General features: G+C 23.5%; 2 protein-coding genes across 5 annotated transcripts in view; one reads left to right on the plus strand and one right to left on the minus strand.

Moving 5' to 3' along the window:
* Window positions 1–14083, plus strand: part of LOC129614576 (LIM and SH3 domain protein Lasp) — a 65887-nt gene that overhangs the window by 39054 nt on the left and 12750 nt on the right. The window lies entirely within an intron of this gene.
* LOC129614577 (glycosaminoglycan xylosylkinase homolog) lies at window positions 6424–8197 on the minus strand. Its single transcript, XM_055529273.1, has one exon. The coding sequence runs from the start codon at window positions 7998–8000 to the stop codon at window positions 6651–6653; it is 1350 nt and encodes a 449-aa protein (XP_055385248.1). The 5' UTR covers window positions 8001–8197; the 3' UTR covers window positions 6424–6650.

Consider the following 14083-nt stretch of genomic DNA (forward strand, 5'->3'; position numbering starts at 1 on the left):
ATATTTTTGTTTTTTTTTTTTAACCCTTAAACAGTTATCTGCGGGCTGATTTTTAATACTGAATAGGAAAGAATAGAGTAAATAATAGACAAAGATTATACTAAACAAATATAGAGAAAAGTAGAGAATTTTCTCTACTTAGAACCATAAAGTCAGTATAGTAACTTAAGTATAAAAAAAAAATCCTCCTCATATTGAACTCAAATATTGGTGATTAGTAGCTTTTTAGACGTGAGACGTAATAACTGATATGGTTCACGTCCGCTTGAACAAACCACTAATAAACAATGGGAACATAGATTTGTAGTAGGTATTCAATATAATAATATCTATTGTAATTCTGGATTTTAAAATTGCTGAACTAAAAACTAGTTAAAACAAGTGTAAAAGACAATATACTTACGAAGTAATCTTACATTTACCCTAGACCAGGATTTGAAATAAAGAGATGACATACGTATATGCGGTTATCTGTGTAACAAGTATTGTAATAATTGGTATGTTGTAGTTTATTGACCTGACGAATAAGACGACTAAAAATACTAGCAAATATTCTAACAATAATTTTTATAACGTTTTACTAGCACTGTCTTGCGAAATTTAATTGGTATTTTCAATTATATATAGACTAAATAAGTCAGATATCCTATCCTCCTTTTTCTATTAATTGTCAAATAAAAATTATTCCAGTTTTTGCATTAAAATGTCCTACTTAAGTATTTTTGGACGTAATATAAAAATGTCTGTTTTTTTTTTTGTCTATATAATTTTACAATATTTTGGCGGTGAATTATAATAAATCCCCGCTCAGCCGTGTATTTCCTTTTCGAGATATAAATTTCCTGAAGTCGTATTTTTGTTATATACCTTTCTTTTTACCCCGAAAGGAGTGGTCAAAGAGTTCTGATAATAATTATTCTATTGTTTTACAAAATATTAAATATTTTCGATGTGTTTTTGTAGATACGAGTATATACGAGTAGTATATAATTTGAATGATATATTTATAATTATTTTTGATATTTAATGTAAACAATACTTATATTTGTATGTAAGTATACAAAATGCACATTAAACTTACCAAGAATTTTACAATATGTTACTTTATTTTTGAGGTTAAACAAAAATATTTAAATATATACATACATTACTTACTAATGTACAAAAATTTGTAATCAAGGAAAAAATTCAGGCCAAAAAAAAAAGAAACCGAAACAAATTCTTTTGCAATGTTCTTTCAAATTAAAAAAAAAAATATTGTTTTGAGCAAAATTTATCATAAGCATAATTTTCTAGGTAAATGTGCCTCCAAAAAAAAAAAACAAAATTAAAAAATTATTTTTTATTATTGTTCATTAGTAAAATATATGACAAAAAATGCCTGCCATAAGTAACGCGAACAAAAAATTTTTTCGATTCCTTTATTTTCGATTAACAGGTCGCCTAGAAAAATATGATTGAAACAAGTATATTTTAATCCTATTATTATTATCTTATACGAATATGGAGTATATTTTGGAATAAATACCATAACTGATATACATATAATAAATATTAGTATAAATATATGAAATATTTACCATTGCCTCTATAAGTGTCTATTTGTGAATTTAAGTGTATTTGGTTCATATATCAATAACCTTATATTCGGATTTCACTATTCCATTATAAAAGTTGTGTTTAAATCTTTTGAAATTATAATTTTAAAAGTTTTTGAAGATAACCCTTCCTCTTCGATTGCATTCGTACTTAAAAGGGATGCTATACAATTACATATATAATTGATTTTATATTTAATGAGAATTTCACTTTTATTTGTTCAATAAGTATTCAACAACAAAAATGAGTTTGACCTAAATTGTATAGTTAAATGAAATAAAATTAAAATTTTAATTTGGATTGATGTCATTTAAATATTTAATTAAGGAAAATTTATTTCAATTGTCTGAATTCAAAATTAGATAAAAATCTTTATGAATTTTTTATGAGGTACTTTAAAATTAAAAAATTTTTTTTTTAAATCAATTAAAAAAAGAAACATTAAATCGGTAAAGTTTTGAAATAAATTTTTTGATTTATACATACGACGCTCTATATAAATAGTAAGTAAGTAAATAATAATTTGATTTTTTATATGATTGTATTATAAAATATTTGGATATCAGTAAAACTTTTATCTTTTTAATGAAATACGAATTGTTCAAAACTTTTATTAATTTTAGTAAATTATATTTTTCAATTACAAAATTTTATTATGCTTATATTGAAATTATGTATGTAATGTATAAAGGGTTCCTTTAAGCAGTGTACACAATTACAAAATTTTCTTATTTTTTAACAAGAAGTAAATACTTATTCATAATTTAGACAGAAGCAAATGATGGCCTAATTCTCAGTTCCAAAAATTTTTGCCACAATATGTGGTTTAGTTTAGGTCACTTTTGCATTGGAAACAATTGAATGTTGGGTACGGAATATAGGAAATAGGTATTTGATTTTTTTGTATCGATAAAATTAAATTTAGGATCTAATTTTATATATACATTTTTAACAAAAGAGTAAAAATTTTGGGAGTGAGGGTTAGGTCATTTTGCTTCTGAGCCCTTAAATTTTGATCGGGATATGTAAGAGACGATTATTATATATAAAAACTGTGTACATAAAAACTTACTTATTTTATATATAAAAACTGTGTACAGCAAAATCTGTGGATTTTTATTTTACTTCAGAGTTTTGTATGTTTGTACTTTGCCAAAAACATGTGAAATACCGGGCTTCATATAAAATATTTAGGAAATTTTACAATGTTTTCGAAGTAGAAAAATTTTCCAAGTGTTTTTTTGTGTTGTGGAAAATATACAAATTTTTTATGTTTTTTACATTTTTGTTTACGTTGTTTACATTTTTATTTACGTTTTTTACATTTTTTTTACATTTTTTTTTTTTTTGAATAATAAAGTATACCGATTTTTTTACATTTTGTTGTTCTTGGATATTTCATGAAAGAATACAGTGAGTCATGCAATACCGAATAAGATGCTTTTTTAATTACTTTTTCTAAGGAGTCAAATGAGAAGTAATATACATGCATGCCAATTTGAAATACAGCTAAGTATGTATTTCTCCAGCATTAAATTCATAGCTTTCTTATGTATTTTTCTGAAATATTTTTTAGTTATTGAAAAAAACTCAATTGATTTTCCAGAAATTTTAATTATACAAAATTTTCGAGCCTCTTCTTCAAAATTTTTATGGCACATTTTTGGTATTTATTATTTCATATATTTTTTTAATTTGTTCTAAATTTTTCTAAATAAATAAAAAATAAATCCAATTCTCTTTCAGTTTTACCCTTACTTAATGAATAAATTCTAAAATATTTTTTGTGGTATTTCCCAATTAAGTTGTTGTTTTGATTTAATTTATCATTGTGTGTGACTCAAATTATAGATTTCTCCGAAACTTATATTTAAGTATGTATGTATGTGGCTTTATTAAAAAAATATCAGTTTTTTTTCAAGAGATGAATTTGAATTTCTACGTATTTTTTTTCGATTTCGTTTCAATCTACATTTATTTTTAGTGTTTTTATTGTTTTTATTTCCCATTTTACGATATTTTTTAATTTTTGCATACAAATTACTTTGGCCTTGAATAGTAAATTTTATCGAAATAAAATTTTTAAATTCTTTTAAAAATAAAAAAAAAAAAGTAAAAAAATTTTGTTTTGATAATATTAAGGTATCAGGATTGTGCACTCAGCAGTGTTATCGTTTCATTAACTGAAATTGTAGTAAATTCATAATAAATTTAAAATGAAATTGTATGCATTTTATAATATTATGATTATTATACCACGTTCTTCACCTTAATTTCCTTGTTTTGAATTTTCCAAAAAAAAGCATGAAATTTCAGGTGTTGATAATATTTTTTGTAAGTCACTTACTTTACTATAATGTTTCGCCGTAACTCTTGAGTTTATTACATAAGAATATATAGATTTTAAAAATTTTCACATTCACCGTGAATCTTGCCTAAGTTAGTTGTGATTTTTGAGAATATTCAATTTGAAAAACATTTGAAAATTTACTTGGAGAAAACTTAAACGGCAACACTAATTTATATGAGGCAAAATTTTTTTAAGATTGTTGATGAAAGCTGATTAAAATTGTGTTTTTGTTTTTTTTTAAAAACATTTATTATGTAATTTTTGTTGGGACAAATTTTCTTTATTTTTTTTTCCTCTCTAAAAATAAATTTTATGACCATAACGGTTATGATTTGTGAAAAAAAAAATTAAAAAATTTAAACATTCGCGATTTCTTTTTAGAGATAAAAAATAAATAATAAAAGCAGATTTAAAGCGAAAAATAGAAAAAAGAAAATTTCCGCAACAAAGTTTTTTAATTGTTGAATGTGTAAGAAATATGAGCGAAATTTTAATTTTAGTTTTTTATTTTACAAGTTAGTGCAAAACGATAACTAACAATTTTGAAGAGTAGGTAGTAAGAGCATATGTATACGTATACATGCATATTAAATACAAAGTAAATAATTAATAGTTACTGTTTTTGTGTAACATAAAATCACTTGCGTCAAAATGCGTATGTTTTGAAAAATTCAACTTATTGCTTCAGATATCTTTGATTTTAAGTTTAATTAAATTAAGCCAAGCAAAAACGTTGAATATTATAAGTTTTCAATACAGACAGACACTTGAAAATTTTAAAAATTTTTAAGCCAATCCAGTTTTAGTTTAGTTCTTTCCATTAAAAAAGATTTGTTTTTATTAAATTTGAAATCACATTAAATTCGTATTTAATTTGTAAAATTTTCATAATTTGCCACCATAGTTTTACGTACTTTACTTGAATTTTAAAAACGCGCATACATAAATTACTTTTTTTGTAAATTCTGTCCAATTCTTGCCTAAAATATAGTTCCACTTTTTGAAATGAAATATGTGTATGTACCTATTTTCCTAGATCTTTAAATTTATTACTTGTCAGTTAATAGGTGTAATGTAACATTATATGATCATGACTATTAATTAAAATTAAAAATATTTTGATTATTTAAATTGAATTTGATTTGCAATTTTGTATAAAATTTTATTTTTACAAATTGGTTTGTGTATATACTTAACGTAAGTATAACATGATGATAATTAATGATTTTGTTAAAAGTAACATAGAAATCATTAAAATTTTGAGAATATTAATTTATTTATTTAGTAAAATTAAATAATTTAATTTGTATACATTTGTGTATATTGGAAATATTAAAGTGGAAGCTGGGAAAATTTATGTCAACGTAAATAAGTATATTATGATGCATGTATATGTTTATTGTAAATAATTCTGCAAGTAGATCGATTTATCAAATTAACAATCATTGGCAATACTGTTATGTTAATTAATTGAATTAAATTACTTTATACTTAGTACTTAATATTAGGAAACTAGAACATTCTATGCATATAGAATGTGAGTCTAAGGTAGATTGAAAAACTTAGAATAGAATTTTAAATTATTTCATAATTTTCCAATTATTATTTTATTATCTTCTATTATACATAATTATGTAATGAGTAATTTTTCTTCCTAAAATAGCGTATATTATTTATATAGAAATTAATAACCATTTTTGTAAATTTTCAACTAACATAAAGAATTAAAATAATTCTCAAGTTGGTTTTTTTTTCTGTTTTTCTATTTCAAATTAAATGCTATTGCGGTTTCTTTTGTTTTATTCGAATATAGGTATATTATGTATTTTTCATATACATACTTATAAACATAATATGAATGTATACATAAATGAATTAATAAAGATTAAAACCGCATTTAAAATAATTCACTATTGCATATTAAATAATTTAAGTGTGTAATTATTTCTTTATAATATTCCGTCTTTATATTGTGAGAAAAGTTTTTGTATAGATTTGCATTAAATGAAAATTGAAGTATAACAAAAAAAAAAAAAATTATAAATTTATAATGACATCATTCAATTTTTTAATATATAGAAAAAGATGTTTGAATTTTTTAATATTTATTTAATAATTTGTTAAAATATGAAATTATTTAATATTTGTTTTTCGTTCCATATTGCAGTAAATTTTGAACTCGATTCACTTTAGACATAATTGGTTGAATTGACCGTACCAAATATTAAATAAATTTTAATAATTTTAATTTCGTCTCCAAATTGTCAATTATTTGATTCAGATCCACTTTCAATTAATTCCAAAATTATGTGGTTAATAAAATCACAAAATAAAATACTTCATTTTCAACATTTTTGTTAAATTGTAAATGCAATTTTTTCTTCTATTTTTAATAAAACAAATTATTTACTTTATTTAATATAATATTTAATTTAATTGTTATCAATAATACTTTCGTTTTAAGTGATCAATTTAAAAATATTATAAATATTTTGCACATACACATATGTATATAAATTATGTCTTTATTTGCGAAAGAATTTTACAACAAAAAATAAAAAATTTAATTTAGGTATTTCATTGAATTTTCATAAATTCAAATTACATTTTGCTATTTTTTTTTTTGTTTTGCATTGTTATGAATATAAAATATATTTGAATTTAATATGTTTACACATAATATTATTTTTCAATAATATAATTATGATCTTAATATATCTTCACCATATAAATCCATACAATGTTCTACAACAGCATATATTGTTAACAGTCTTCTTTCTATACCTTTTCTATGTTTTTCACTAATTAATGGATATAAATCATCATTTTTTGTCATACGATCAATTAAATCAGTTAATGAACCACCAGATAATACAGTTAATCTATCCCATGTGGTTTTACGTATTAAACAACATTGATATAATGGTGCTAATATATCAAATACATCTTTACTTGGATTACCAAAACCTTTTGCATTATCTGTTAATATTAAACGATCATCTCTTGTTTCATAATGATGTCTATCACCATTTTGTATTAAATAATCAAATATTGATGCATCAATTAAATCTAATAATAATGTTAATTGCATTTTTGATTTTAATGGTTTACAAAATTGCATATTATCTTCCCATTCGGCACGTGTTGTTTCTTTATATGTACGTTGCCATGGTGATTTATGTTTATGTATATTACCAGGTATCATAAATAATATAGCACCTTCTAGCATATTATTTTCATCACCGCATACTGGTTCATCTTCACTACAAAAATGACATGTACCATAAAAACAATAATTAATATTTTTTTTAGTATCATCATTATCACCATTATTATCATTATCATTTTCATTATTATTATTATTATTATCATTATTAGTATTACTTGTTTCACCATTTTCAATTTCATTTAATATAAAATATTTTTTTAATGTTGAATCAGCAACTTTATATATTTCTTCTAAATTAATACGACGTCCAACAGCAATTGGTGTCCAACGTAAATCTAATACTGCACCCAAATAAAATGAATAAATTTCTGAATTATGACGATCTTTACCAGAATATATTGGTCCTTCAATAATATCATCACGATTATAATGTTGTGGTTTAAATATAACTTTTTGTATTGATGATAATTTTAATAATAATTTTAATTGTGTACCTTTTGGTGTTAATTTTGCTTTTGTAATTGTTTCATTTTTTAATGTTAATAATAATTGTCCCATTGTTGAATCATATTGTGGATATATATCATTTTCATTTGGCCACCAATTAACAATATCCCATATAACAGTTGGATCATCATATGGTTGTGGTTTATAATTACGTAATAATTTATTACGATACATAAAAAATTTTGGATTTCTTAATAAATAATCGACATGTAAATGACGTAATTTATGTTTAACAGCATGCTCTAATGCATGTAAACTTTTATGTTTAGCATCATCATCTGTACGATGTGTATACCAGTAATGTACTAAAAATGCAAGTAATGCAACACCAACAACTCCACCAATATAAAAATATTTTTTATTTGATGTTGTCATCTGATTACTGTCAAATATTTACTATACATTTAAATAAAATTTTTAATTTATTTGTTTGTTTTTAATAATTAATTAATTAATTATAATATAGTTAATAAAAATAATGGTTTTTTTTCTTATTAATTTTTTTATTAATTTGATTTAATTAATTTTCTTATTAATTATTTATTATAAATTATAACATGTTGTATTACATTTAACATTTTTAAAGTAATTTTAAAGAAATAATTAAAAAATATATTAAAGATTTTTATTAAAATCAACTTTCTATTTGGTTTAAATAATTTGAACTGGTCATATTGTTGTAAAAAATTTATATATTTTTTTTTATAATTCACGCGATTGCATATTTTTCATATAAATAAATATATTTATATATATAAAATATATATAAATTAAAAAAAAACGAAAAATAATAATAATAAAATAATTAGAAAAGTTTATTTTTAGGGCTCAAAATTTTGTGCCTTTTGTACAATTTTTATTGAAAAAGTCACCAAAATACTAATTTCTATATGCATAATACTAGCATGGTTTTTCAGTTCTTGTTGAAGCTTTTTATTAATTTTTTTTTTGGTAAGTGTTTTTTCTTATACTTTTTGTTTTTTTGTTTTTGTTTTTCAAGGGTATACAGAGTGAATAAATATAAATCCAAATTTGCGTAAATTATGTTGCTCACACTTCTCATGTATGAGCACTTGTGATAATCATAAAAATTTATTTTTATAAAAGTTTCCACCTGGTTATAATATGCCTCTCTTTCTATCATCATTTTAACATTATCATTATAAGAATAGCAATGATTTCTCTCGGAATGTAATAAAATTTTTCACACATAAAAATGTTTTTAATTAAATTTTATTGTTAGTAAATAAAACAAAACGCCTAGCCATATGCAATTTTTGTAAAAATATATTAAAAACTAAATTACTAAATTACACATTTTGCTGTAATTTCAAAAAATCTAGAAAAGATTACTGTTTTCTGGCAACAACAAAATTTTAGATGTAGTTCGCAAACGATTATCTAAAATTCTGATTTGAATGCATAAAATAAGAGATCTTGCTTGTTTTTATTTAATTACAGAAATATATTAAACTGTTTATGTGCGTGAGAAATTATTTTGTTATTTAAATCTCAAGTAGAGTAGGAAATTCAGTAATCTTAAAGTAGAGTAGGAAATTTAGCTCCGTGAATTTTATAAATAGATTCGTCAGTACACAGCTCTAATAAATTTTAATAGGAAATCATGGTCGGGTCCATTGCCGGCATTTTCAATTGTCTCTTGTTTCTATACTTTGATCTGTTCCTAAAAATATGCAATAATAATCTCTCTTATTATTAAGATCTCTCTTATAATATAAGAAAATAATAAAAGAAAAGCGTCGTGTTTTTGTTTTTTAAATGTGATGCCAATTTTATAGGAGAAATCTGTTAGTCCACAAACCATCTGAATTATTTGGTTGATCTTAACTATTTTTGGTATTTGATAATTTGGAACACAAATATTAAATTGTTAAAAATTCCTTCCTATTGAATTATAAAATTCAATTTAGATTTTTCTTTTAATCTTTTGTAATAACCCTGTTTTTATGCTGATTGCGTTATTCATGTTTGTAAATTTGTATACGACATTATATTTACACATGTATGCATACATGTATGTATACTTGTTAAATTAAATTTTAAATAAATTTGTTTCGTTTTTTTGTTTTATTTTAATTTTTTACATATTTACAAAAAATTTCAACCTAATTATTTTTATGTTGATCTTATAATGTATATACAAATCTGGCAGAAATATGGAAAAATATGCACAATATTATTGAAGTGTAAGATGCACAAAAAAAGTTAAACAATGTGTAATAAAAATGAAAATTGTTTTTTTTTCATTTTAATTTTGTTTTTGTTTTTTTTTCTGCTAATAATAAACTGAAAACAATTTTTCCTACACTTGCAAATTCATTAAGGTAAAATAATTTGATTTTTCTCATAGACGAAGCTGCGTAGACTTTAGAAAATAAAATAAAAATATTTAATAAACTTAATTGAATTTTCGTTTATAATGTGGAAATTATCGATTCGAATTGAATTTCGGTATTTGCTTAGTTTCTGGAAAAATCACTCTAGAATTTATTTCATTGTGTTTGATTAGTCACTCCATTTTCCTCTTATTTTTTTTTTTTTTTTGATTTTACTCAAATTCTTAACATTCTTCTAATTTCTTTAGTATAAAAGTAAAAAACCATATTCTTAAAACCGAATAAAATAAAATTCAGAATTCAATTTAATTTGCCTTACTTTTCTAAATTTTTTCTGAAAAAATTTTAACAAATTGAAAAATCATCCTAAAATACAAGTGACAACTAAACATTTTTAATATTTTTGGTGCCAGAAAAATATATGTTTGTTCTGCTTGATATTAAGATAAGTTTAAAGTTATTAAGTTTTTGTAAAGTTATGCTTAAGAGCATTACTAATTGATTTTTAACACAGCTTAATGTCAATACAACTGAACGATTACATTTGATGTTTTTGAGATTGTTTTACTCAAACATGGTTTTTTGTGTAAGTCAACAATATTGCTCAAAACCTATAGAATACGCAAAATGTAATTGTTTCTTAATTAGAAGAATCATGTGAATTGTAGATTGTAAAATGTACAGATAGAGTAAGAGTGCACAGGGACCAGCATAAAGGATCCATTGTGTCTTGCCTCACAAGGTGTAAGATACGCTGATACACCACCCCCTTGAGACTCATCCCCCTGATGGATTCGAGTAATTTGAAAGTTTCGGTAGACTGAAGCCGAAGTGAGTACGCAGTTCTCCAGTGTTTCCCATTTTGTGCTGATGAGATGTACTCATTTTTCCCGCAAAATCTGCGTTATCTACACTCATCCTCCAAAGTTGACTTAAAGGCATCATGAATTTACAATATTAATTTTATAATACCATTTTGAATTTCAATTTTAATATTTTAATTAAAATGAAATAATTTTTGGGTTTTTTGCGCGAATTATAAAATTATTGGTGTGATAGAATTAAGGAAGAGAATTACGAAAAAAAAAACAATTTTTTTTTTTATATAATAAAAATTACAAAATTATTTGTATTTGAAAATAATCAACAAACTGTGTCGAAGAACACAAACCTTTATATTTATTAGTATGATGTTTTGAATTTTGTATGATGGCCAATTTTAATAGAGAATTTAGAAATTATTTTAATTTTAATTATTTTTAATAGAAAATTTAAAACAATAGAAATTAAAATTTCTTTGAAAAAGAATTCTAATATTTATTTTTTTTCACAATATTCTAAAATTAAAATTGAATTATTTTTGTATTTTTAAACAAATTTATATTTTGGGGCAAAGTAATTTTAAGTAAATTGAATTGATTGTGTGCATATGTATATGTATAAGATAATTTATTAATTAATTATAATTTTTTTTTTGGCTTAAATTCTTTACTTTTACAATTTGGTGTTTTTGTAAAATGTTAATTGAAAAATCTTAAGAAGTTAATTAGTCAGATAATTTATTACTTAGTTAGCGTGTAATTTTTTTTATTTATATAATTATGGGTATTACATTTAATTTTCTATTTTTATTTTAATAAGTTAATGAACTTGTTGTGGGCTGTAGCAAATTTATATTATTGATATAAATTATATTGTATTATTGATATTTATGTAAATATGTAAAAATAAATATAAATATTTACTGAAATTAATTTTAGAAATTTTGATAAGATTTTTAAAATTAGAATATTTTGATTAATTGATTTTATTTTACAAAATAATGTTTAAGTACTTAGTATAATGTGGTTGTTAGACAAGGTTTAGATATGAAATGAATTTCGTTTAATGAGGCGTTCTATTTTAAAATTTTAATGAATTTCTAAAATCAAATCAACCAAAGTGCATGAAATATGTTTGGCCTTGAAAGTATTCCTTAGAAAAGCACTCATTTTCATGATGTGATAAAAGTATTACAAGAAATATTTTAAATTTTCAGCAATTCAAAGCTCTAGTTAGATCAAAAATTGAGGCATTATTCATACATTCATATACTATTTTCTATTAATTTACATTAGATTTCCCATTATAGTGTGTGCATCGAATTAAGTACAGTAAAGTCTCGATGAAATGATCAATTAATTAATAATTATTATGAGACGTTTAATATTTCGAGAGCAAACCTTTAATAATTCATTCATAGTTCTCATAAGTCATCTATAACTTATTTTGAGTGGCTGATTGTAAAACGTTAAGTTCAACAAAAAAAAAAAACTTCAAAACTAAAAGTTTCAGAATAATTAAGTAAATGAATTTAGAATTGGCAATTTTCAAAATAATACTTTCGCTATACAATAAATAGTTATCATTTATATCGTGGCTCCATTGTATTTCACTTTAAATTTTACTTAAAAGATTTTTGACACTCATTATTTGAGTCATTAATGTCGTTCTCAATATTATTAATAAAAGCCTATGACAGCTTATTCTTAAATTTGAAAATTTTAAACTCATTTGAAGCATAATGTACGGTTATAAATCATTTTTGATTCATTTGTTTTTGCAAATATTGCAGGGAATTAGCCATTTTATTGCATGAAATGACGAAAAAAGAAAAAATTAAAAAAATCATTAAAAAAAAAGGAAAATATTTATTTTCGTTAATAAAACGTAAAACACGTTCCACCGATTTTTTAAACATTTAAAAAAAAAATTCTATTTAAAAATGTTTAAATTTTGTAGTTTTTTTATAACATTTTAAGCATACAAGCAGTTTTTTTTTTTGTACTTCATCTACATGTTAGTAATTTTTTAAAATTTATAATCCAGGTGTAGTTTGTAATTAGAGAGTTACCCATATAAAAAATGAAAATAAAAAAATTATGAGCAAAACAAATTAGATGTATTCATAAGAGTTTTTTTGTTGACTGGTGGTTTGTTCTCTTACTAATACGAGTATGCAAAGTTATGCGAGAGTGACGTTAAAATAATCTGTCATTCACGTAACGTTACTTAATTCGAAATTTTTTTGATGACCTATTGAGTTTGCACTAAAAACTAATTTTTTTTTATACATATTATATTTGTTAATACTGTAAATATTACAGTAAATGTGTTGAAAATTTTAAAGGAAATAAACCGGAAAAGTTTATGGGAAGGAAAATAAATAATAATGAAAAACGAAGTTTAATTGAATTGTTTAAATAGCTTGTGTTAATTTCTTTTTGTAATCGATCATAGATGAGAACAAATGTAAGGACATGTATAGTTGGGAGTTGAGTTTTTTGACTAATTAAATGATTCATAGTCAATATAACCCATAATTTCATTTGTCCCATTACTGTTTGCTTACAAATTTTCACACAGTGGCTTCTTTTTTAAGATGGTTGAAAGTTAAGTGGTTATATTAAATATTTGCATTATTCGAAAAAAAAACACTATCTGTGTGCATAAGGACCTGTCCGTGTATCACACGATGGGTGGTGACTCAAGGTGTAACCGGCGAACTCTGCACGCTAGCTCCTCCAGTCACTCAGGAACGAATTGAAATTCTTCTCGAACCTATATCTACTAACCAAATCAACCGTAGGCAGTGTAAGGAGCAAATCCTCAATGGTGAGACGATACCAATGTCGCGCCCCAATCATTCATATCCAATTGTTCCCCAACGTCAGAATAACTTTTTTCAACGCCGTCTTGACAACGAGTAAATCTAGTCCCAAAACCACATCCATTGACGCGTTTGGATAAGTCCTAACAGCCACGGTAATGCAGATGCATGCAAGTCGCTGCAAAAGTTCCAGATCCCTTCTCGTTGTTTAAAGCGTCATTCTTTTCGCCCAGGCCACCGCCCCGTATTTCAAGACCGGAAATACCATTATGATATACATCCATCTCATGATAGACGGGGAGCATTTCCACGTCCTACCCCAGATGACTCTTCACTGCATGAGCCCCCAAGATTGCCTAAAACATAAAACTCGTTAAATTACATTTATGTCTTGTTTTTACTAATGTCATTACAATTTAATAAAAATCTGCTAAAATATGTGAACGCTCCAC

This window comes from Condylostylus longicornis, unplaced genomic scaffold, assembly GCF_029603195.1.
Source record: "Condylostylus longicornis isolate FDR11 unplaced genomic scaffold, ASM2960319v2 ptg000113l, whole genome shotgun sequence".
Classification (NCBI taxonomy): domain Eukaryota; kingdom Metazoa; phylum Arthropoda; class Insecta; order Diptera; family Dolichopodidae; genus Condylostylus; species Condylostylus longicornis.